We start from the raw sequence: 25,935 nt of genomic DNA, 5'->3' as shown, positions 1-25,935 counted from the left end.
AGAACAGACGCACACAAGAAATCTTGTGTGTAAAAATGCAGCAGTGACTGTTTTTAAACTAGACTGTATACTAGAACAGTGCGAAGATATCATATAAATTAGCCTAGCAAGGACAAAGATTTGAACCTTTAATGGTGATGCACTTTTGTTGTTCACACATGACAACATGCATGCACACACTGATTCACTAGGGATTGAAAACAGTGTGTTAATGAGCTACCTCTAATGTGAAGGAGAGAGTGAGTGTGTATTTGGAGTCGGTCATTAAAATGGCCCGACAGATCCCTAATGTGATGGTAAAGCCTTTTACATTGTTAGAAAATAAAATCTAAAAAAGGCTGTTCTTTTAAACTTTCTCATCAAAGAATCCTGAAAAAATGTGTCATTGTTTCCACAGAAATATTAAGCGGCACTAGTTTTTTTGTTGTTGTTGTTGATGATAATAATACATAGATAATAATACAAAAGAAAAAATGTGCACTAAATCAGCATATTAGAATGATTTCTGAAGGATCATGTGACCCAACATCATTACTTCAGCTTTGCCATTACAGGAATAAATTGCATTTTAAAATGTATTAAAATTAAAATCATTGTAATATTTTCAATCAAATCAAATAAATGCAGTCTTGGTGAGCATTCTTTCAAGAATTTTTTTAATGGTAGTGTACATTCTCTGGAAGGTCTTCATATTCCATGCTGAATTGCTTCTTAAGTAAATGTGTGTTTTAAGGATATTTAGATTTTTTTTTCTTTTCTTTTTTTTTCTAGAATGCAAGACAAAATACTGAAGAAAATACATTTTAACATTGAATTGTCTTGGTAATTGTGTCATGTGGCAAGTATATTGAGAATCCTTCTGTACTGTTGTCCACGTGGCTCATAGGGCTTCATGCTAATTAAAGCTTTCTGAGTGAGTGTGAAGCCACATTTAAATGAGAGGCTGTATACACACACACAAAGCAAGAATGAGAGGAATTCGCTTTTTAAACCAATCTTTCACATTCCTCCTCTTTTTGTCTTCCTGTTATCCACATGTCCCTGTTTCCCCTCTAGCTTACACTGTTTTCCTTTACTCTTCCCCCTAGCAACCTCTTTTCTTTTGGTAACCTGTCCCTCGGTGTGTGATATTTTGGGAGAGAGACATGTTTATTAGTCTCAGGGGAGTACTAACACTGCACTCTCATTCAGAGCATCGGCCCAATCCAGTCCCCTTAAAACACTCAATCACCACACGCTCATAACAAAAGCAGAGAACACTGACAGACATACAGAGCCTCAGACTCACTGCTGAAACAAAGGCTTTTCTCACACACTCGCGCCACAGATCTGCTATTATAATCCTCTACTTGGAGACTATTATCACACACTCTCACCTATCGCTCAAACACTGCATTGTTTTCAGACAAAACACCTTTCGTATTTCACTGCAGGTGTGTGTGTGTGTGTGATGTGCATGAAATCAGCTCTTCTAGCAAAGAAATAATGAAAAGGCTAATTGAGAGCCAAGCACTTGACTTAAAAAACAAAAAAACTAAAAACCGGAATAATTATTTTTATGTTCAACAATCGATAAATAGCTCACATAAAAATGAGTGAAAATAGTGTTTTGCAAAATAAATTTTAAATAGCAATAAAAACTAAAATCAGATGTAAAGGCTTCAAGTGCATTCAGGCATCACAAACATTATAATGTACACTATGACTGTGATGACGGGTGCTAAGATGACGTCATCACTGCCGAAGTCTTTACAATCTGTTTATGGGCTTATGTATCTTTATTTGTTATTTATGGTTTTGTGTTTCTTTTGACTATGGTGCAGTCCCTTAGGTTCATTATTACATAACATTAATTTACAATAAGTTTAAGACATGCTGTTTGGGTTGGTTGCAGATAGGTGCACATATCAGCGGTCATCACAACATGTTATGTCTATTATAGTTTTCCTTTGTTTGTTCTCATTAACCACACAGAGACAAGTTGTAATTATGCATTTTTGTTATTTATTATTTCAAATCTGTATTTATCTCCACATTGCAAACAGTGACCCCACATGTTGTCTACTCACCATTTCCTGTTCCTGTGACTCCTCAAAGGAGGGGGCGGGACTACAGTTTCCCTTTTTCTTGTGTTGGGTTAAACCATTTCTATTAATAGGGAAGGGAATTTAACCTTTGTTTATGTAGGTATGGAGAAATGTCTTCTGGTGTCTACAATTAGTTTAAATATCTGAATGAGTTTATTTTAATTGTTTTTGGAAGTTAAATGGTCATATGTTTCGGCTACAAAGGTTTTTGGTATTGTTGCCCCTGCAGTTGGTACGGTCTTGAGTGTAATGAGCCTGTCCTAGGCTATATAAGACAGTCTAAACTGAACCTGAGGAGGGTAAAGAGGGGGTCATATTGCTGAATGTATTCATGAAGATTTTGCTGCCTGTAGCAATTTGTTTTTCTTTGTTTGTTGATACATCAAAGTTTGCACTGAGTTAAGTGTATGTTTATTTTGGTTTAATTTTGTAATTTTTTCTTTTACCATAACACTGTGAATATATTCACCCCTACTTCTTCACTGGCATGAAATAAAAATCGTTGGATGATATCTGAGTCCTGAGCCTATCTATCACCTCCCCTTGATCTCCACGGGACACGTTATGACAATGACATATAGATATTCAAATGGATAAGATTACATTTACATTAATGCATTTGGCAGACGCTTTTATCCAAAGCGACTTACATTGCATTATCCTATACATTTATACATAGGTATGTGCAATCCCCTGGGATTGAACCCACAACCTTGCGTTGTTAACGCAGTGCTCTTACCACTGAGCTACAGGAAAGCTTTTAACAGCATTATTGCATTGTTTGTAAAGATTGATTGATAATTGAAAGATTTTTTTGTTGTTTATTTTAAAGAAATTGCTACTTTTATTCAGGAAGGATTCATTAAATTAATTAATAGTGACAGTAAAGACAATTTTATTATAACAAGATTTCTATTTCAAATAAATCCTGTTCTTTCTGTAACTTTTTATTAATTAAAGAGTCTTGTTAAAAAAAAATTATCGTGTTTTTCACAAAAATAATAAGCAGCACAACTGTTTTCAATAAGTGTAACAAGAATAAGAAGAAATGTTTCCTGAGACCCAAATCATCATATTAGAATGAATTCTGAAGGATCATGTGATGCTGAAGACTGGAGTAATGGCTGCTGAAAATTCAACTTTTCCATCACAGGAATAAATGAAATGTTCAAATATATTAAAATAGAATAGAATAAAACAGTTACCTTAAATTGCAGTCTTATTTCAAAATATATATTTTTTACTCTACCTTTAATCAAGTAAATGCAGCCTTATTGTGAATAAGAGACTTCTCTTAAAAACATTTAAAAAATCTTGGCACCCTAAACTTTTGAACGGTATGAATTGCACACCCCTAGTACTGAGGATGTCGTTTTGAGAGTTGTGTTTGTGTAGCTGGGTGCTATGGTCCATTTGGGCTATAGCTTAGTCTCATGTCTATGGTATGTAAGATTTGCCAAAATGGAAACACAATGACATCACTCTCAAGAGACATGCATTGCAGTACCAGCACTCCATCAGCTACTGATCCACTTCATTTAGATAATGTCAGGGGTGTTCGATCATTAACCTAATGTGTGTGTGTGTGTGTGTGTGTGTGTGTGTGTGTGTGTGTGTGTGTGTGTGTGTGTGTGTTTGCATCTGTAGGTTCAAAGCTGCAGCCTTCAGTGCAGTTCCAGAGAAGAGCATTGAGTCTTCCTCCTAATGTAACCTACACCAACCTAACCGCCTTCCTCACTGTGAGCAGTTCAACACAAGACACGCAGTACTTCCCCTACCTGCAGGGGCTTCATCCCAACTACACAGGTAACACACGAGAGAGCGGAGGACTACGGTTGACATGACACCAGATTTCAACAGCAGTTAAAAATGTCATGACATGCTATTGATTAAAATATTGCTAAATGTCGGTAAAAAAGAAATACATTTCCATACTAACAACATAAATAGACAGTGGCAGCTTTATTAAAGGATTAGTTCACTTTAAAATGAAAATTACCCCATGATTTACTCACCCTCAAGCCATCCTAAGTGTATATGACTTTCTTTTTTCAGTTAATAAAGGCCTTCTGAAGCAAAGCGATGAGTTTGTGTAAGAAAAATAATCATATTTAATACGTTACGAAGTAAAATTCTAGCTTCCGGCCAAACGGCCATACACAGTCTACTTGCCCCTAATGCGCAACTTATGACATCGGAAGTAGCGTAGCGCGTCATGGCGTAGCGTAAATATCAGCAGTACGTTGCATTACTCGCACAAGTTACACTTTAGACTTAAGTGGAATCCGTATGTTTGTTTGGCTGGAAGCTAGTTATTTTACTTTATAATACTTAATATTACTTAATATTTTTCTTACACAAACTCATCATTTGAGATATCAGATATGCATATACAATGCAAAGCCAAATGCACAGATCATATATTTTTACTCAAATCAGATGTTTATTAAGTGATTGTGAATTTGAGGCCAATATTTGATTTGCATTAGAAAGTGTTGTCAAGAGAAAAATTGTATTGTATTGTAATCTTGAAAAGTTATTTTAACTATTTTGAATTGATCAGTACTGTTTCAGCTTTTTTTTCACCAACACAAATTTTTAAGCCATTACAGAAGTTTCACCATCCATAATGATGATATATGCTTAATGAGACTTAATTTTTGCTATAATAATAATATAATAATAATGGAAGGCTTATGTCTGTCTGATACCGTTTTAGATGACTCTCATTATTATTATATAATATAGGTCATCAAGAAACATTAAGTGTGGATCCAACAAAGTATCAAAAGTTCTTGTACAGAAGTCCTTAAAATCAAACACTGAAGTGTGTTAACATTACCATGAAATGCATAAGCCAAATTAATACTTTCAGTAAGGATGCACTATATTGCTCAAAAGAGACACTAAAGACATTTATATTGTTACAAAGTAATTCTATTTTAAATAAACTCTGTTCTTTTAATTTTCTATTCATTTGATTTCTATTCAAATCTGATAATAATAGGAAACGTTTCTTTTGCAGAAAATTTGAATATTAGAATGATTTCTGAAAGATCATGTAACACTGAAGACTGAACTGATGGCAGCTAAAAAATACAGCTTTGCATCACAGGAATAAATTACATTTTAAAATATATTAAAAAAGAAAATTATTTTAATTGTGACAATATTTCGTAATATCACTGTTTTATACTGTAATCTTAATAAAATAACTGCAGTCTTGGTGAGCATTAAAAAATAAAAAATCTTATCGACCACAAATCTTTGAACAATAGTGTCTATAATTTATTCTTTATCTCTGTCTTTTTTTCACATCTTTTTTTTATATCACCGTTGTTCATGCTCAGTTTACTTTTCTTTCTCTGACAGTCAGTGATCGAAAGTTGGAGTTGACTCCTATAGCTGCTATCAGTGTCCATCTTTTGGGCAGCGATGGGGCGGAGCTTCACGTCACTGAGCCAATCAGTGTAAGCATCCCTCTTCCTCCAAACAGTGGATTGAAAGAGAATGATCACATCCCTGCCTGGAGGTTTGACCCTAAACTGGGTGAGTTTATTACACACATTCATCTTAGAGTAGATATTAAAATATCCCTGTAAATCACATGAACTGTTACTAACATATCACAACTAAAGGGTTATGCAATGAATTGTTACACCAAATGTGCTGAAGGTGTTTCCTGCCTGAGGCGGGTTTACTGTATGTTTGTATGTGAGGTTGTGATCTCTTCAAAGCCTCCAGATTTCCTGTTTTCCTGGTTTCTGAGGCGAGTAAGTCCAAGGGAAGTGTTAAAACCTGAGCTGGGTCGGACTGTTTTTGAATCTTTCTTAAGGAATTTTGATGGAAAGGTTTTCCTCGGGTCAAGAGCTGAATGGACCCATTTCCTAGTTTCACATTTCCAACTCTTGCACACATCTTTTTTCAATGACCAGATTTTTAAAACAAAAAATAAGCACAATTAGTATTTTAAATGGGAGTAGAGAGAACAGGACAAGGAAATCGCTGAATTTTTTATTTTTAAGTAGGGTCGCTATGAAAATATTTGGGTAAGTGAAAAGACTTCCCAATAGCCTGTTAAAGTTGCTGTTTTTTGCTGTGTTGATTACACAGATTTCAGTAGGCAAATCTCATAATCAAATAATACACAGACAGAATAATCCAAGTCACAAGGGTTTTCACTCTGTGGCTTTTATTTCTTACCACAGACTGAGGTGTAATTCACAGGATCTTGTGCCAACATGCTTTGAAATTTGTATGTATTGTAATGTATCATAAATGTATTGCTTTAAAATGTACAATAAATAACATCTATGGAGTTTCTTAAAGTCCCCCTGTAGTGAAGATCAAGTTTTTAATGTTGTTTATATGTCTATGTGGTGTTTTTTAAATATGCTTTAAGACTAACCATGTGCAAATTCATAAGTCAACACCATGCTGAGTATTTTCTCCTTAAAACTGCAGTGAAAAAAAGACTGTCAAAAACGCGGTTTGAAATCACTGGTGTTTCTGACGTCACAAACTACCTTGTAACCAATCACGTCAACGTGCGGGCATGCTTTGGCACATCGTCTGAAGAGAAGCCAGGTTATCTCTGTATATTTTTCTGCTCATATGAAAAATCGAGTATATTGGGCCCTCAGAGCCAAAATGTGGCATCTGAGAATGTTTCGGGAAAAGAAAACATCGCAATCATCTGTTGAGCTCAATTGGGTATGGATATTAATAGGCAAGATCGGATGTTTAATCAGGCTGTTATTTTTACACTTAGATACCCATGTATGGCAGAAGGCCATAAATATACTGAAAATATACTGTATGGGGGTTCAGGGTTTTCCTCTTGAAGTCTGGACCATTTTTATATTTGACCTAAAATACTTACTAAAAACAAACAAACAATGTACATAATAATACAAATGCCCTCATCATGAAAGTCTTTCCTTGCATCTACAAATCATTTTACTAATTATAACATTGTTTATTATGAAATGCTCTTAAATGCTCTCATTTTTTTATTTTTACTGTTGTTAAAATAACCACGTCATCTGGAGCTCTTAATGTGGCTCTTTAGCGGGGAAGAGAAGCAATGGGCCCGAAACGGAAATGGCATGATCAAAGCGCGTTTGGCTCTAGATAAAAATATTAGAGGATATAGTGGTGAAAGATCATTACCGTAAATGACTCTTGTGATGTGAAACACTCCGTTGTTTTGGCTGGTGAGCATAAGACATTCTTTTATACATATTTTTTTGTTATATTGTTTTTAATTAATAGATTGAGGACTACTAAGAAGGTTGATGTCTAACTTTAAAAAAAAAATCAATGAGGGGTAGGGTAGTGAATTACGTCGATAAAGACCAGAGCTATGTGTTTGAGAGTTAATACATTTTACTTTTAAAAGTCTAAGTGAATTTATTATACAGGATGAATATTGATTTTGAGAATAACTAAAGATAACGTTTAACGGTGTATTAAATGATTATTGTTCTTAAAGATTAACTTTAAGCTAGCATTAAATGACAGCAAAGGATTTCTAAATGTAAAAAAAGGGGTAATGAGCATGGAATACATGTCTGAAACTAAATCAGATCATGCAGAAGAACAAGAGAAACACAGAAAGAAGGACTTTGTGGGAAGTACTGAGGGAGAATCCTTTCTGAATTCACAAGTTCAGGCCCCGTCTCTGGGCTGCTCTGTTATCACTGTTGTCTCCTAGCAGCTGCTCATAAACAGAGCAGAGAACAAGGTGGAAAACAGCAGCTGGCGCTAACTTGATTTCCTTTCTTAGGGCACAGAGATGTAAGCTACTTTGTTGTCTGAAGTGTACTGGGAGACGGGGATAAAGACTAGACTGAAAAGCCCCTGGCATCACACGTAAATGACACTATTCCTCCCAGTGTTTTCTAATAGGAGCACTGCAATGAAAAATGGTCTCTGCAGCATAGTAAACAAAGTCACATGGTTTCATGATTGTGTGTGGAATGCATATATGTGGGTATGTGTACAAAATATAGTCCCGGTCCTCACTTTCTGACACTCCTTTAATTTGACCTTGGTGAGCATAAGAGACTCCATTCAAAAGCATTAAAAAACTGACCCCAAACTTTTGAATAATAAACACTATAGTGATCTTCATGACGTTACTTGTTTTGCGGTTAACTCAATGTATACTGGATCAAAGCCGATGCATTAGTGTAAATACATTGTGAAATAGCAAATGGCAAAGACACGTAATGTGTCGTTACGTACATAATGCCTTGCACAAGGCAGTTCAAACAAAGCTTTCTTTGCTTGGCAGATTGATATATTGCAGAGGTCTGCATGTGACTGTGTTGTGAGAGTGTGGGAAGATGTTCAGCGATATTCCTGTGCACGGTCACGTGTGGATGAAGGTAATTGATTGTGTAAACGCTGAATCATTCTCCAGCCTCCCTCTTCTCTGTGTGCACATCAGCATTTCACACAGCATTTCACAGTACGCTGTGTTTATGTGACCTGTATAGTCACCAGTGCAGTGTGTGTGTGATGGCTTATAGCACAGATCAATTCAATATGGTGCTCATGGAGAAAAAACAATGACACTTCTTAAAATCTTGCAACCACAAAATATGTATTCCCTCTCATTATGGTTGTCTACACCAGACAAACATAATTGTGTTCCTCTTTACCTAAATTAGTGTTTTTGAGGGTTTTTTTACCCACTCTTCCCTTCTTCATTTTTCGGTCCTCCATAATCATTCCATCAACAAACACTGCCACCAAGTGGCCATTAAGCAAATCACCCCATCCTCCGATTCAGGGCCATCAAACTCGGGATTATTAGAAACTTCCAGCCAGGTGTTTTGGAGCTAAGCTCTGCAGGACAGTGGCCCTCCAGGAGTGGAGTTTGACACATATGCTCTAATGTGTACCCTTTAATATTTCAACTTAAGTTCAACACGCACATTCATTTAAGAGTGTAAATTTAGTATATACTCTTAATGGAAATACTTGAATTTGTATCATGAATCCTGTTCGAAATGTTCACCTTTATTGGGAATGCACAACAACCCAGATTCAGATCCTAAAAGAGGCACTTACTGTGGTTTGTGCGGTTCTGCTTTGGCATGACTTTAATCCCCGTCTGACCCCGTAAACCGTTGGCAAAGTATCCAGACAGAATAATGCAGTAGAAAGTATAATGAATGCACTGTATGTGATCAGTAGCGAAACCTGATAGGATGACAGTACAGTGTGTGTTTTGAGTGTTATCTGCACTGCCTTGTCTCAACACTCAGCTCAAATCACCTGCTAACCGCAGACTTCCTCAAGATGGAGCGTTATATTTTCTTTGTGATTTGATTAAATGATTGTATTGTTTTTGTGATAACAGCCATAATGTAAACTTAATAAAAAAGCCATACTCTACATTTACAGGTTAAGTAACAAAATATAATGTAAATATTATATAATTTCATTTCATTACATTTTATTTTTATTATATTTGGTTTTATTTTTTATATAATCAAAAGATAAAATCTATCTTATATTTGTTATATATATGTGTGTTTTGTGTGTCTGTGCAGGGGCCTGGTTGAAGAGCAGTCTGGGATATATCCAGAGAGAGGGGAAACAGTTAACTCTCACATATATTGCTCCTCAGCTTGGCTATTGGGTCGCAGCCATGTCTCCCATAAACACAGGTATCAATTCCTGGCCATTTTTCCAGATTTCTCATTTTTGTTTAGTTGACTCTGCATTCTTTGACCCTTTTGAATGGCCATTAATGCAGAGAGCAACCTGCAAGCAGACACACAAGTGCTTTGTGGCAGACAGAGTTATTGACTTCTGTAGTTGTTTGCACATTCACTGTGCTATTCATATCCACCAGCTGAGAGAATAATGTCATTATGTGGGGGTGGGGGGAGGGGGGTCAGTTTAGTGAACATTCAGCATGAAAATAATGGTTATAGGAAATCTCTACTGTTGAAAAGTGTTATTGATGGATAGTATACAGTAAAGTGGACAACAGTGAAAATGTGAGTAGGATGGATAGATTCCTCTATGCTCAACACCATGTGTATGTTCTGTTGTAGGTCCAGTGGTGGCAAAGGACATTAGTACTTATCACACAGTCTTCCTGCTGGCTATATTAGGAGGCATGGCCCTGATACTGCTCTTCCTGCTATGCTTGCTCCTCTACTATTGCAGGTGTGTCTTCTTTTGACTGAGTACAAAATTTGACATAGAACAAATCTCAAAATGTTGATGTTTAGATGAAAAGTCAAGATTGTTTACAATGTATGAGTGTACAATGAGTGTGATTTGTTTAATAAGTGTGTTGATGTTTAGTGACCTCAGTAGTCAAGAGGAAAATTAAGATCTTCCCTTAGTATTTATGATAGTTCAACAAGTTTCTGTACTTTCAGGAGGAAGTGTACGCGCTTACGGCCTGTCCACAGGAAGTTTACTCTATCCTCAGCTTTGGATGGCTCTAAACGAGACCAGGCTACTTCCATGTCCCACCTGAACCTCATCAGTGAGACTCACCTAGACCACAGTGGGGCGGAGCCGGACATGCACACGCCTATGCTTAAACCCACCCCCTACGACTCCTCCACCAATGAGCTTGCAGCTTCGCATGGCGAGCTCCGTAGCCGGGGATCCAACCACTACAAACACTCAGTGGAGATATTTCCCCTCAAATCAGCTTGTTCAAACAATCCCTCCGAGGGTTACGATTCCTCGGCGGGACGCGGGGAGTATCGGCGAAGCTATACATCCATCACAACTTCATCTGTCCATCCCCTCCACATGTCCGTCTCGTCTTCATCCCCCCATCCGTTGCATCACACCGCCTCTGCGGGACGTCTCTCTTCGGAGAGTAAATCAAGCCTGCGAGATCCCCGTCTCTCTCCTGTTTCAGCCGTATCCACAAGTCCAGCCGGATCCCCAGAGCGGGAACAAGGAATCGAGCGGCGGGCGGCAGAATACATGCTTTCCCGCTCCGTAGACCATCTGGAGCGTCCCACCCCGCTTCCCCGACATGGAGCCCTGCTCTGCTGCACCTCCGAATTGCAAGTTAACCAAGGGGAAGAGATGTATCGCAAGGCTCGGCCCACTCTCGTTATTCCCGCCCACTACATGCGACTTCCAGGGACGCACCCTCTGTCGGGCCAGGCACTGCTTTTGCAGTCGGACGAACAGAGTGAATTGGAAAGCATTCAGGCGGAGCTAAGCGCGAGTCATCAGCCCCAGGGCCAAGTCCCGCACACATGGGGCAAAGGAGAGCAAGAAGGAGGGCCACAAGGGAAAGGGGACAACCGAGGCGGAGGAGCGGAGGAGTGGACACTGCAGACGGCTGCTGTTCCCGGCGATCTCTCCATCCCCAACTCTCTCAGTCAAGCGGGCTTGGATGTAGTGCAGATGAACGGAGAAGATCAGCTTCTGGCTGAAAAGACTTTGATGGCGCTCAGGGGAGGAAAGCCACTCCCACACCCCAGAGCTTGGTTCGTGTCACTGGACGGTCGCTCCAACGCGCACATCCGCCATTCCTACATCGACTTGCAGAGGGCAGGATGCAACAGCAGTTGTGTCGGAAGCAATGACGCCAGTCTGGACTCTGGGGTTGATATGAGCGATGTCACACCGGGGCGGCGTATTCGTGATAAAGTCAGGGTTAAAACTAAAGCTGTGCCTCAGCCCACGGTGCCTGTTGAATATACGCCACTTGTATTTGTAGAGGATTCAAATGCTAATGCAGAGAGCAGCGGAAGCCCCACTCCAGTCTGCAGCCCAGAAGAACACTCTCTAGGGGGTTTATTGCAGGAAAAAGAGAGGGAGGAGGAAGACGAAGGGACTTTGTCACCCCCGACACCTCCACCTGAGCTTCCTTCACCACCTCCTTTCCCTGATCCTGTGGTTGAGACAGCAGAGGAGACGGGGACAGATAGCGAGGTTTTTAGGACTGAGGAGACTCAAATGCACATGAGCAGCAGCCGGCCAGACAACCTGATGGTGCCTGACGAAGGCGGTGAAGACGAGAACAAGAAAAGTCCGTGGCAAAAAAGAGAGGAGCGACCACTACTAGCCTTAAACCTAAAATGACACGTCTTTTAAAGGGATAGTTCACCCAAAAAAGGGAAATTCATCATTTACTCACACTCATGTCGTTCCAAACCCGTATGACTTTCTTTCTTCACAAACTTAAATGTCTGTTTGTCCTTGCAGTGAAAGTCAGCGAAAACAGTTGAAACATTATTCAAAATAGTGTACTTTCTCCTGCGGAACATAAAAAGTTATATATGTTAAAAATGTTGATGGTGAGTAAATGACAGAAGTTTCTTTTTTTCTTCTTTTTTTTGGTGAACTGTCCCTTTAAGTGCTTCCCCTGTGCTCCCTTGATGGACTGTTGAATGGAGTTGCCTTATGAGTGCAGGTCTGTGCGTGGCTATTTGCCTGTGGCAATGAAAGCCAAAAAGCCATAGCACAAATAATTATTGGAGCTGCTCTGCCTCATGACTGAATGAGGAAGAACAAACTGAAGTTCCCAAATAAAAACACCATTAAAAACCACCAATCTAATGCACAAATGCTATGGCTTTCCAGACATACACTTTCAGCAAAAAATATTGCAAGCCATTGTATTGATGGGTTAAATGTTGTTTAAGCTTTATGAGATGCTGCTGTTTTTGAGCAATATGACATCTAGTGGCAACATATGTACACTGCAACTATACCACTAAGTGTTTCCCAGCACTTATTTTTGAAAATTTTATGGGATGACCGGTGGAATGTCTTCCACATTTGAATGGGTTAAAACACATAAAACCACTATAATGGGATCTACAATCTAAATCTCACCCATTTTTATTTTTATTGGTATCATGCATTCATGAGTACAATACAGCTGAAGCTTTGTGAAACCAAATAAGTTTACATAATGCACCATTTATTCCTGTTAATCAGTCATTTTGGCTTTGGTGTTGAGCACAGATTTTCAAATGTGTGTTTCTTTCGACTTTAGGATTACAGTAGAACTTTTGCCAACATTGCTAGTGGACTTCAGAGAAGCAGACCCACCTGTAAAAGAAAAAAAAAAAACTATGCATTGCTTTAAACTGAAGGATCGTGTAGCTTTAGATTCCTCTTTTTTTATTTTAACCACTGTATTTTAATTTCAATGTATGTTGTTTTGTTATAATTGGACTTGCCTTAGTGTGCGAGTGAAGTGCACGGCACATTCAGACGAGTGCTGGATTCAAACTCACTCACTCACATAAAACAGCCACCAGCTTTTATTTCCCAAACTGTCAGTTTTCTCTTAAGTGCCTTTTTAGTTATCATTTATATCCATCATTAGATTTCCTTTTCCTCTCAACCATTATCAGTTTGTGTCATATATATAATTTGATGTTTTTCACAATATATTGACCATCCTTTGATCTCAATTTGTGTGTTAGTTGTATCTGGATGTACAGTGGGGTCCAAAAGTCTGAAACCACAATGAAGATTTTGACTAAATTAAAACAATAAGTATTATAATGACAATAATGACATATTTAAAATTCGATATAGGTCACTAATCATATATGCAAATGCATTTTTGCAACTTGATGCAAATATTTTTTTCAATGCAACTTTACTCACCTTGTTAAACTTGACAGTATTTGTCATGAAAAAATACCATACATTTTTACAATACCAAAATGTTTAATTAAAAAAAAATATATAGTTTAATCATTTTCACTAGTAGTCTTGGACTGTTGGATCCCACTGTGTTCAGTGCATTTTATGAATTTGCTCTCTCCTTTTTTTCTTGCCTTGTATGTATGTACATATTCATTCACCCAGTTGATTATGCTCATATGAGTGTGTTGCTCTATTTCTGTGTGTTGTAGACATACTATGCGGTGTGTGTATGTACTGATGTAGGACTGAAAGCAATGTATCATTATTTGAAAGCTGTTGAAGGTCTGATATGTTGCCAGGGTAACACTTGGTAAGAACCCTTGTGTCACTCAGCTCTTCAGCAATCTTCTTTGAATGTCTGGACTGGTTGCTTGTATTATAATTCAGGCATATTATCCCAATAAAGCCAAAAAAAACTAATCAACACTAATTGAACATTATTTTTCAACATATCTAATTCTGATAGAATACAATTAAATGCTAGAACCATCTAGGTCACGTTAAGATGAATTAAGTGGCCCAACAACACCTGTGACAGATCCCAGACTGACTGCACTGGATGATGTTAAAGGTATATATATAAATTACTTTATATATATATACACACACACACACAGTACCGGTCAAAAGTTTGGAAACATAACAATTTCTCTTACACTCACTAAAGCTGCTATTTAATAAAAAATACAGTAAAAACAGTAATATTGTGAAACATTATTACAATTTAAAATAACTGTTTTCTATGTTAATATATTTAAAAATGTAACTTATTCCTGTGATGGCAAAGCTGGAACTTTCATCAGCCATTACTCCAGTCTTTAGTGTCACATGATCCTTTAGAAATAATTCTAATAGGCTGATTTGCTGCTTTTTGTAGAAATGGTGATACTTTTTTCATGAATAGAACGTTCAATGAACAGCATTTATTTGCATACATTAAATTTATTAAAGCACTATTTAAATGGAAATCTTTAGTAACATACATTTCCCTCACAACATTATACGTTTCTTCAATGTTTTTATCTTACCACAAATGTTTGTATGGTATCACAAAAATGTTAAGCAGCAACGTTTTCAACATTGATCATAAGACGAAATGTTTCTTGAGCAGCAAATCTTCAAATCATAATGATTTCTGAAGGATCATGTTACACTGAAGACTGGAGTAATAATGCTAAAAATGAAGCTTTTCCGTCACAGGTATAAATTACATTTAATTTATTAAAATATTACACAATTATTTTAAAATGTAATAATATTTCACAATATTACTGTTTTTACTGTATTTTTTATTAAATAAATGCAGCATTTGTGAGCATAATAGATTTCTTTCAAAAACATTAAACAATTTTGAAGTTTCCAAACTTTTGACATGTACTGTGAGTGAGTGTGTGTGTATATATATATATAAGCTATAGCTTCTAAGTTGTTAAACAAGTTACAACATTGCAAAGGACCACTCACAAAATTTATATTCAACTCACACTGAGTTAAATGTATTTATTTTTTCATTTATGGCACACACCATTTTTTTAAATGGCATATTTTACAAATTGTAATTACAAGCTGTTGTTTTACTGAGTACTTGAGTAGCCTAACTGTTACTTGCAGAAAAGTCCCATTGTGAACAAATACCACTGTTTTTATATTATACATTTTGTCACATAAAGCTGATTTTGGGTTAGGATAACCAATATTATCAGCCTATCATATAATATAATATACAATTTCTCAATAATAATGATGACATTCACGTTTTAATTCAGAGGCATTGCACTATAATTCACTTGTCACGTTCTTCTTTAACTTCCTTTAGTTTAGTCCAAGCAGTATTCATAAAAAAAATTTTTTTTAAATCATTAATAATTCATATGATTAATGAAATGAATATGATGATAATTTTTTTAGACAATGAATGGACCCTAAACCGTGCATTTTAAAATGCATATTATCCATCACGTTAGCCTATCCTCGTCTCCATTTCCACTCTCACGAGCTGTTAGTGGCAGTAATCGGTAGACGGTGCTGTTTTCCGTGGTTTTTATTAAGTAGTGCTAGTTCTGTCGTGAGGATTTGCAGCAGATTCATCCATGATGGCGGAGGACAGCGAGTCCGCGGCCAGCCAGCAGAGCCTGGAGCTGGACGACCAGGACACCTGCGGCATCGACGGAGACAACGAGGAGGAAAATGAGCACATGCAGGGGTGAGCACGCGCTGGAGAGCCGCGAGGATTAGCCTCGGCAAGCCGTTACCGTTTAACTGCTCCAGAGATGTAAACAAACGGCTAGCTTAGCAACCAGGTATCCAGGAGGAGAATTACTGTATTTCAAACCAGTCTGCTAACATAATAGCTCGTTAGTGTGTAATGGATATATAGCGCTATATATACACATTTAAAATAGCATAGATAACTCTCGATATTTACTTTATGCTGCGTTTGAATCAAAGTAACGTTAGTTAGCTCTAGCTAGCTAGATATTAATGTCAGACAAGTCCTCCAGTATCTTCTTCACTATATTTCTGAACACATTTGTTAGTCTGTGTGGTTTTTAAGTCGCCACTGTTGTTCATATTTACACAATGGCAGTGGAAATCATGCGCCTGGTTTCATTAGTGTGTACACACTTCATCTCTGAACAATACGAACACGCTTGATCCTCTTTATGAGCTGAGCAGCAGCATTGCAGTCGAGCATCTTTGTTAGCTCAAGGACCGAGGGTGATGATAACGGGTCTGTTGTTGTCAGGCAGACTAACATCCTTCAGGAATCCCCATAAAGTTTGACATGCTTTCATGAACAGACTGACACTTGTTTAGTTTAGTTTTTTTTTAGTTTTTTTTTTCTCTCTCTGACACTCACCCTCCAGGCTATTGTTATAGCACACATGACACTTTCACCTGTCATGCTCGTCTTTGAATCTTAGAAACGGTTGTATGCATTTTTAGTAAGGTATATCTGGCATTTGAAAGGTGTTTTTTTGTTAAGGAGTCCTGGGGGTGATCTTGGTGCAAAGAAGAAAAAGAAGAAACAGAAGAGAAAGAAGGAGAAGCCAAGCTCAGGAGGAACCAAGTCTGACTCTGCCTCTGATTCTCAGGAGATCAAGGTTTTTGCTTTGTATAATGCACTGACTTTGTAATGTCAAAGGGTTGTTTTATTCAAAATAAAAAGCTAATTTCACTCTGTTCCTGTCACAGAACCCTGCCATTCCCATGCAGAAACTGCAGGACATTCAGAGAGCTATGGAGCTCCTGTCCACCTGTCAAGGTCCAGCCAAAAACATAGACGAGGCCACAAAGCACAAGTACCAGTTCTGGGACACTCAACCCGTGCCCAAACTCAGTGAGTCATACGTCACCTTTGCACGTGTTTGATTGCAACATTGCAAATGTAAGCAACTTGGCAAACTCAAAACAGAACAGAATCTTACATTAAGCCTTAAACAGTGTTGTATTCAACAAACAAATCAACTTGAACCTCAGCATCACGAATGAAAGCACAAGCACAAGATGTCTAGTTACACAATCATTCAAAAGTTTGGGGTCGATAAGGTCTTTTTTTTTTTTTTTTTTTTAAATAAGTCTCTTATGCTTAACAAGGCTGATTTTATTTGATAAAAAATACAGGTTGTATTGTGAAATATTACAATTTAAAATAACTGTTTTCTATTTTAATATATTGTCAAATGTAATTTTTTCCTCTGATGCAAAGCTGAATTTTCAGCATCATTACTCCAGCCTTCATTGTTACATGATCTTTTAAAAATCATTATAATATGCTGATTTTCTACTCAAGAAACATGTTTTATTATCAATGTTGAAAACAGTTTTTGTTGCGTAGAGTTTTTGTAGAAACGGTGATATATTTTTTCAGAATTTTTTTGTGAATAGAAAGTTTATTCATTTATTTGAAATAGAAATGTTTTGTAATATTATATTGAATTAATATTTGCTTATTTAGGTGATTGTGTAAAAAGCTTGATAATGTACAGTCAGATGGTCAACGCTAACCGGTTGATACATTAATGATCATCCTGGAGGGATATATTTTGTGATGATAAACAGTTGATTATTCATTGTCCTTTACATGAGTTTCCCAAAGGAAGGGAGGGTTAAACCCCTGGCTTAATGATTAATTGAAAATAAAAATAATCAAACGAAAAACGTACTAATAAAAGATTAAATGATTTATTTGTTTACCTGCATGTCATGTGACTATTAACCAACTTCACAGAACCATAAACGTGTGAATGTGTTATTGAAATATTAACTTAAAAATCTCAGGGGGTACTTCAAGAAAATATTTTAGGTCAATGGGTATGGCTGACAAAAAATTTGGGAATCCCTGCTTTGTCATATATTATATCTACATGGATAAACAACACTGAAAGACTTGGGCTGCATTTACACTGGCACAAAAATCTGATTTTGTTACTCTCATCTGCAACAGATTGTCATTTTTTGCACACGTGTAAACACAGAAATCCGGTACATATGCTATATCTGGACATCTGACCTACGTCTAAACACACATATCCGTTTCCCCTTGGAATTCCAAGCCACCACAAGGCGAGGGCAACGCACTGGGCCACAAAGATGGCTTTTTAATGCCGTATTACGACGCAGGCACGCGCCTGCATGCGCTCACACTAAAACTCACAGCTTTGAATTTATTCAAATAAATAAAAAAAATCGTACAGCACTACTAAAATAACAGTAGTCAGATTTCGCACTACAAACATCCATGACAGCTTTTAACTTAATAATCATGGCCTGAACTATCAAATTTAATTATTTAAAATCTGAATTAAAAAATAATTTTAGTATGGCCATTCAAAAATCGAGGGTCAACCATATTGCATAGTAAAGCGATCACCAACAGAATCATTTTGGGCGGGGATTAATGTAAACTCAGATATCGGATACCAGTCAGGTCTAAAGTGAATGTAAACAGGTGGGACAAAAAATCGGATATGGTCAAAAGATCAGATCTGTGCATTAAGACTTGCAGTGTAAACACAGCCTTAAAGAGCTCCCTCTGTTTTTTGCAGATGAGGTGGTGACTACTCATGGACCAATTGAGCCAGATAAAGAAAATATCAGACAAGAGCCATATTCCCTCCCACAAGGCTTTATGTGGGACACACTGGACCTTAGCAATGCTGAAGTGGTACGTGCATGTGTGAAATGACTGACTGAATGTCAGTGTATAAAGTGTTTGTACTGTGCTTTTGCTATTCATTGAGATATAAAATAGTCCTATGCATACATCATGATAATTTCTCTTTTCTGCCTTGTAGCTGAAGGAATTATACACTTTGCTGAATGAAAATTATGTTGAGGATGATGACAACATGTTTAGATTTGACTATTCTCCTAACTTTCTGAAATGGTAAGGGATTGTTTGATGGTTTGCATTATATTCTGCCCATCTGAGATGATGCCTTTAATGTAATGCTTTTCTGCAAATGTAATGCTTTGCTGCAAGTGTAATGTTGATCTCTTTCATTGTAAGGGCGTTACGTCCGCCGGGTTGGCTGCCCCAGTGGCACTGTGGTGTCAGGGTCTCATCCAATAAGAAGCTGGTTGGGTTCATCAGTGCCATTCCTGCAGACATCCACATCTATGACACGTGAGTATGTTACCACATGACATCAATGCCAACTTTTAAACCATTTCTGTTTGTAAATTCTGAGAGTTGTTCATGATTCCAAACCTCACTAGAGCACTAATTCTCTTTGCATCCAAAGGTTGAAGAGGATGGTGGAGATTAACTTCCTGTGTGTGCATAAAAAATTGCGCTCAAAGCGTGTCGCTCCTGTACTAATCCGAGAGATCACGCGGCGGGTCAATTTAGAGGGAATTTTCCAAGCTGTGTACACTGCTGGTGTTGTTCTGCCCAAACCTGTTTCTACATGCAGGTACCAAATCCAGCTGGATTGCTACAACAATAAATAATCCATTTATGTTATTAGAAGCACTTCTGTGAGATTGAACCGGTTTATATGTGTATCTTTACAGATACTGGCATCGCTCTCTAAACCCCAGGAAGCTTGTGGAGGTTAAGTTTTCCCACCTCAGCAGAAACATGACACTACAACGGACAATGAAGCTCTACAGATTACCTGATGTAAACATTTTTGTCATTTCAAAATAAAAATCCTGGCCCTTATTCAAGAAGAACACTAATGGAAAGTGCATCTAGAAATGAAAGTTGTTCCAAACCCTTTTTTTCCCCCTTTAAATGTTATTCTCTGATTTCGTTCTGTATTTTCTTTTTTAGAGCACTCGTACCCCTGGTTTGAGGTCGATGGGTGAGGGGGATCTGAAGCAGGTGACAGCATTGCTGCAAAAATACCTGAGCCGGTTCCACTTGGGCCCTGTCATGGGGGAAGAGGAGGTGAAGCACTGGTTCCTACCGCAGGAGAACATCATTGACACTTATGTAGTCGAGGTACCAGCTGGAACATTCATCTCTACATGCTGTTCACAATTTAGTACTCTGCTTTAACTTCATATTCTTGTACTAACTCTGCTTCCTTCAAAGGGTTCTGATGGGATGCTAACAGACTTCATCAGTTTCTACACCCTGCCATCAACAGTGATGCATCATCCACTGCACAAAAGTCTGAAGGCCGCTTATTCCTTTTACAATGTCCATACAGAGACGCCGCTCATAGACCTGATGAATGATGCTCTTATCCTAGCCAAACTGGTATGATCACAACACGACAAAACATCAGAACGCAAATGAGTTTGTAAAGTTATTTGATTGTGTTCTTAATAGGGCTGTCAAAATTGCTCAAAAATGACGTTCGAATATTCCCTCTAAAAAACACACGAATATTCGAACTATTCGAACATCTGGTTGCGCATTTTTTCAATGACGCGCATTACGTCAATAACAGGACAAATTAATACAAAGAGACATACATAACTTGTATAGGTAGTTAATTTAAGTTTAAACATATTTGACAATGTATTACCAACACAAAACCAAGTAAACTAATGGCCAAGACCGCAGACCTCAGTCTCGCTCACTCGCAGGCACTCTCTCTCTCTCTCGCGCCCTCGCTCTCTCTGCTCATAACGGTTTAAATGAACAACAATAAGCACATGTTGAGTGCTGATCAAGAGTTTTGTGCAAGCAATTTAAGGTCGCGACTCTTGCCCCAAATATAGCAGGCTTCATTCAGTGATTGAAACAAATGTATTAAACGAGAAATGTGACAACAAAGAACTTTTACCCTGAGGTTCATAAAAAATAAAGTGCTATTAAAAAAGAAAAAGGCTACTTACATTATTGGTGCTTGTATTAAAAAAGGAAAAACTGACTGCAATTTATTCCATTGTCTTTTAGTGCACTGTCAACTTTCAGCAGTGACGCTGTGCTAGACAGTGCGAGTGTGACCTGTCCCTCAAGTCTTGTTTATACTCGACGCGTCCGCACGAGCGCGAATCGCCCCCTATCGTTTCAAAGAATAGTACAACGGCGAGCGCGTCGAGTATAAACGCCTCGTCCGTTTGGGGAGGTGCGCGCGCAGTCTGCGGAGACTCGCGCTGCGGAGACAGGCGAAAGTATAAACAAGGCTTCAGGCAGCGCGCGCGCCCACTCGCAAAGCAGACAGCCGCGCCTCTGCTTCCGCGGGCGTGTTTTTCCATATTCGAAATTCACATTCGAATATTAATTTTCACGTTCGAATTTCTGTTTTTTAAAACTATTCGAATATATATTCGAATTTAGAATATTCGTTGACAGCCCTAGTTCTTAATGGATGATTACTAATGATTTGTTGTTAAATTGTGTCTTCATATATTCTATTTCTTTTTCCCTTTGTTTTCCGGGATGTTTCGGGGCGACAGAAAGGTTTTGATGTTTTTAATGCGCTGGATCTAATGGACAATAAGACTTTCTTGGAAAAGCTCAAGTTTGGGATTGGTGATGGTAACCTGCAGTATTACCTGTACAACTGGAAATGCCCTCCCATGGACCCAGAGAAAGTAAGATTGATATAAATAATTTTTTTGTTTTGTTGTTATTATCTTTTAAAGGGGTCATAGCTTTGTTTTAGTTTTTTCTTATAATAATATTAATTTGTATAAATTAATAAATTAAATTTGATAAATAATTTTTTTTAAATCCGGGGAAATTATTTTTAACCTTCTGTCTGAAATGATCAGTTTTTAAGGGACAAGCCGTCCCTTTAAGGCTTGCCAGTAAATGGCCACTGTTATGATTGGCTAACGCCATTGCATAGGAAACAGTCCACTCGCTATTGCATGTGAGTAAAAGTTTTGAAAACATTATCTATATAAAACTGTAATTTACAGACAAAATATTATGAAATCATTTACTTGCGGTTTGTGTTGCAGCTGCTGTCAGATCCAATACAGTTGGCTGCTTCATCTTTCAACAAAAGTTTATTTGTGAACTCTCCATTACACTGTGCCTTACAAAACAAAATACTTCGAACAAACCTATAATCCTCCGACGCGATCCAGGGCGCCATTTAAATAAACTATCCACTTGTTTCCAACGCTGGGATCCTTCTGAAATCTGTACAGAGACGCAAACGAGCTGTTTAAACTGGATGCATCAAAGCGAGCGTTCTTTCACTCTTCCATTTGTCTTGTTGTCGGCAGACTCAAGCGTGTGGAGTAGCCTATGTCAGAAACTGAACGTGCATCTGTATATTGTATCCAGTGTAGACCGCATCAGTGATTATAGTAGGTTCTGTTTGCTTTTGAAATGACGCAGTGCTCACTTCAAGTGTAGGGAAGTGTCAGCCGCTAAATGATTTAATGCCAATGGTGCGATGATGTATAACTATTTGTCAATGTCTTGCTCTGGAGGCAGTTTGTACGCAAATTTATTTGCCCATGTGACGCTCAGATCCTGCAATATCAAAACAAGCCGTTTTTGGAGCTTTAAATGCTTTGTTTATAACGAGGAGGACGTTTTAAGCTAAGAAACTTGCAGCATGTTTTAATAAAGTAGAGAGACCTCTTATATGTCAAAAGATCAAGGCAAATTTGATTTCTCATACCATGAACCATTTAAATCCCAGCTTTGATGCCTCTTAACTCTTTCTCCCACTAAATAAAACTATATACATATAATTCTAATATACACAGAAACTACCTTGTAGATCATTTTTTATTTTATTTCAGTGTTTTAGTGCTCCATCATCCAATTTTACTGAGATTAAAATAGCCATATAAATGTTTAGAATACATGATGGTAATTAATTAGTTGTCAGAAACATTGGAATGTGTTTTAATTGACTTCTCCATCCTCCCCAGGTTGGCCTTGTTTTACAGTAACCGGCTGCTTCGCATTGGATGCCGACTGATTCAGAGGTCCATCTCTAATTCTCAGACTTGGACGTAGTCTATATAAAGAGGAAAAACTGACATCCATTCAAAGTGAATGAGTTATGTTGTGCAGCTCTCTTAGGTCTTGTTCCAGTTATTGAGGGGTCTCCCCTCCTTTCTCTTTGTCTTTGACTCTCTTTCTGAGAATGTGAGAAACATTTATCAAGGTCAAACACATCCGCAAGCTGTATACACACACACACACACATACATGTAGTGTTCATTTATTTTCCTTAACATACAATCTGTATCCTCTCGCAGAACATGTCCCATGGTTTTTGTCTTTTTGTTCTGTATTATGAAGGAGTGTTGATACATTTGTGTGAATTAGCAAGCTGTACATTTAATGCCAGATATTTATTATGTGTTGTGAGGTTTACAACGGAACAGGAACGGGGGTCGAAATCCAAAGTCTTTTCTATGGAGCTGCCTTTGAAGTCATATACCGTTCGTATATGTTCCTGCTGTCTGTGGGAGGGGGGAGCGTAAATGGTTACACATGTGGAAGAATGTATTGCATTTCGAAGCACAACATTAATTTGTTTATAAAACGGCCAGTTTGCTCTGAGGTGCATTTTTTTATTTAGGTTTTGTGTGTCCAAAAGAAACATTTAGAATTTTCAATGTGAATTTAATTACATTTTGTTTTATGAAGACATGATTGTCACATCTTTAGTAGCTTTTCCCACCCGTTTCTGTTCTTTACCATCTAAGTGTTTTTAAATTATAATTTTAGTAAAACAATTCTGATATTTAGGATTGTATTTAAGCTACATGTTCCATTTTATTGTTGATAATTTTTTTTTTTATGCTGTCAGTATTCTTTGCAGTGAAACCATAACCTCATTCAAGTGGTGCATTTGCGATCAGGCCCTGGTAATTTTGCTATACTTAAGCACAAGGAGTTTTTGCTCGCTGTTCAGTTACAATCACTGGTGGGACGTAATGAAATGTGAACAACATTATTATATAGCAGGAGTTCTTTTGTGTTACTACAACTTATCTTGTCATGGTTTGCTTTAATGTATCTGAATCTACAATATGCTTTTAAATAAGCGCACGTTCAGACATGCTTAAAAAGAAAGGTACTTCTCTCAAAGTCCCACATTTTAACCAGTGGTTTCATTCAATAACATTCAGGGCACTTTTGTGTATGTTTTTTTCTAAGGCTTGCTGTATGAAATGAGCATGAAACTTTTTCCCCCCCAATCTGTATGGTTTAAAACTTATGGGTTAAGGCGAGAACACCCAAAGTACTTGCCTTGTTTCAGAGAGGTTGTTTTTTTAAATGTCAAATTGTGTAGTTTTAAATGATCGGCTTTCTCTTTCTGAAGACAGTATTTTTATTGAACTCCATTGCAGGTTGGAACTAATGGGAATACGTACCAGCACCATGTCAAACATGACAGTCCACCCAATAATTAATTGTCAAAAATATACATCAAGGTATACCAGCATGGATATTTGACTGAATAAAAGCATCCAAAAACAATCCACTTGGGTCTTTTCCCTCTCCATAACCATCACGTAAACTTTTGTAAATAACTAAACACTTAAAGTGTGTCCAAACAACCTAAATAGTAATCATGCTAAACACTTGAGAATTTTTGCTTTCCTTTCCTTTTCGGTTTTCTAATTTTTGTGGGATTCGGGATGGTTTTCCTCACTTTCAGAGGCTGGAGGATTAAAGGAGAGGGGTCACTGGCTTCATCCGATATATCTTCTAATTTCCTCTTCAGTCCCTTTTCTGTATCAGTGTGCCTTTCTTCGGCTTTCGGTGTTGATTCCGTCGGAATCCAATCTACGTTGAACGGCGGAACCACGGGCGTGATCGCGCGGACCACATCCTCGAACGCCTCGGCACCGCGTGTGAATCCCAGCGCCAGAACGCACTTGAGACCCAGCAGCCCCGAGAGACTGTCGCTCAGACCGGGCACCTGACAGGCGGGCACCGACCTCGTATTACTCAGCGGGATTAAATGCCACGTCATGTGTGCTGGCCTGACCGAATCACACACGAGCACCAAACTCAGCTCATTCCTCTCCAAACCCTTGGTGACCTCATTGATGCCAATGGCCAGCTGTTTCCTCACGGCCGGGTTGGTCCAGCACGGTTCGGTGGGCTTAGAGAGTGTTTGTACATTCTCTGCGGGTTCAGGAGCTAGTTTTGGATCCTCCGTGGGATTTGATGCCTTTTTTCTTGTCCTCCTCCTGCTTCCCCACTCGCGAAACCTATTGACACGTTGTTTCTGAAGCCCAATAGTGGATATTTTGTCTTTCAGCGTGTTCAGGATGAAACTCTTGTCTCTCTTTTCCCCCAGTGGTCTCCAGCTTGGTCTGTATGGGCTCATCAGAGATGTTTTCACTGGAATGGGCTTCTTTTTTTCTTTCTTCATTGCCCCTTTCGCTGGGGTAGACATTTTTTATGGAAACCTGAGCTTTTAAGCAAAAATCAGCATCAATAATCATAAAACTCAGAGGCCTGCAAAATTACAGCAACACAACTCTTTTTATATAGTATTTCATATGGAACAATATATATAATTATCATGTTATACAAACCTAATAAAACAGCCTGAAATCAATATTTCACGGGTTAAAAAGGGGGTTCACTTCCACAACGTGTGCACATTTCTCTGCGCGCAGACATGTTGTTTTTAAAGATCTTTTTCTGTGGTGTCACACAATAAATAGTTCAACGGTCACACTGCCATCTAGCGACGGATTCTCTGCAAGGACAGAGCTGTTCAGTCATAAACCGGCTAGATATCACAGTCAGCAGGCTTTTTTTTCATGTAGCCTACTA

General features: G+C 38.0%; 3 protein-coding genes across 5 annotated transcripts in view; 2 read left to right on the top strand and 1 right to left on the bottom strand.

The window, feature by feature from the left end:
- The window catches only part of fam171a1 (family with sequence similarity 171 member A1), a 32,849-nt gene extending 19,706 nt beyond the window's left edge, over positions 1-13,143 (top strand). For both annotated transcript variants that reach the window (XM_082148753.1, XM_082148754.1), the window contains exons 4-8: positions 3,735-3,893; positions 5,460-5,636; positions 9,653-9,769; positions 10,163-10,277; positions 10,496-13,143. In XM_082148753.1, coding sequence (XP_082004879.1) covers positions 3,735-3,893; positions 5,460-5,636; positions 9,653-9,769; positions 10,163-10,277; positions 10,496-12,173 — 2,246 coding nt within the window. In that variant the 3' untranslated portion in view covers positions 12,174-13,143. The remainder of the gene's footprint in view (positions 1-3,734; positions 3,894-5,459; positions 5,637-9,652; positions 9,770-10,162; positions 10,278-10,495) is intronic.
- Positions 13,144-15,802: 2,659 nt separating this feature from the next.
- On the top strand, positions 15,803-24,621 carry nmt2 (N-myristoyltransferase 2). The gene is made up of 12 exons (XM_082148756.1): positions 15,803-15,960; positions 16,744-16,861; positions 16,953-17,097; positions 18,806-18,924; positions 19,055-19,146; positions 19,270-19,386; positions 19,505-19,675; positions 19,776-19,884; positions 20,038-20,208; positions 20,302-20,469; positions 21,618-21,755; positions 23,058-24,621. Exons 1-12 carry the CDS (start codon positions 15,848-15,850, stop codon positions 23,076-23,078), a joined length of 1,482 nt encoding a protein of 493 aa, XP_082004882.1. The 5' UTR covers positions 15,803-15,847; the 3' UTR covers positions 23,079-24,621.
- On the bottom strand, positions 24,449-25,820 carry rpp38 (ribonuclease P/MRP 38 subunit). Of its 2 annotated transcripts, none has more exons than XM_082148759.1 (2): positions 25,692-25,820; positions 24,449-25,567 (listed from the first exon to the last, which is right to left on the bottom strand). In XM_082148759.1, the coding sequence occupies exon 2, from the start codon at positions 25,547-25,549 to the stop codon at positions 24,719-24,721; it is 831 nt and encodes a 276-aa protein (XP_082004885.1). In that variant the 5' UTR covers positions 25,550-25,567; positions 25,692-25,820; the 3' UTR covers positions 24,449-24,718. The 2 variants fall into 2 exon arrangements, with proteins under 2 accessions (XP_082004885.1, XP_082004886.1); XM_082148760.1 differs by having other exon boundaries at positions 24,449-25,562; positions 25,692-25,819.
- Positions 25,821-25,935: the final 115 nt, after the last annotated feature.

This window comes from Leuciscus leuciscus, assembly GCF_965113295.1.
Source record: "Leuciscus leuciscus genome assembly, chromosome: 20".
Classification (NCBI taxonomy): domain Eukaryota; kingdom Metazoa; phylum Chordata; class Actinopteri; order Cypriniformes; family Leuciscidae; genus Leuciscus; species Leuciscus leuciscus.
Note: the sequence above shows the minus strand (reverse complement) of the source record. Positions and strands in the feature narration are given on the sequence as shown.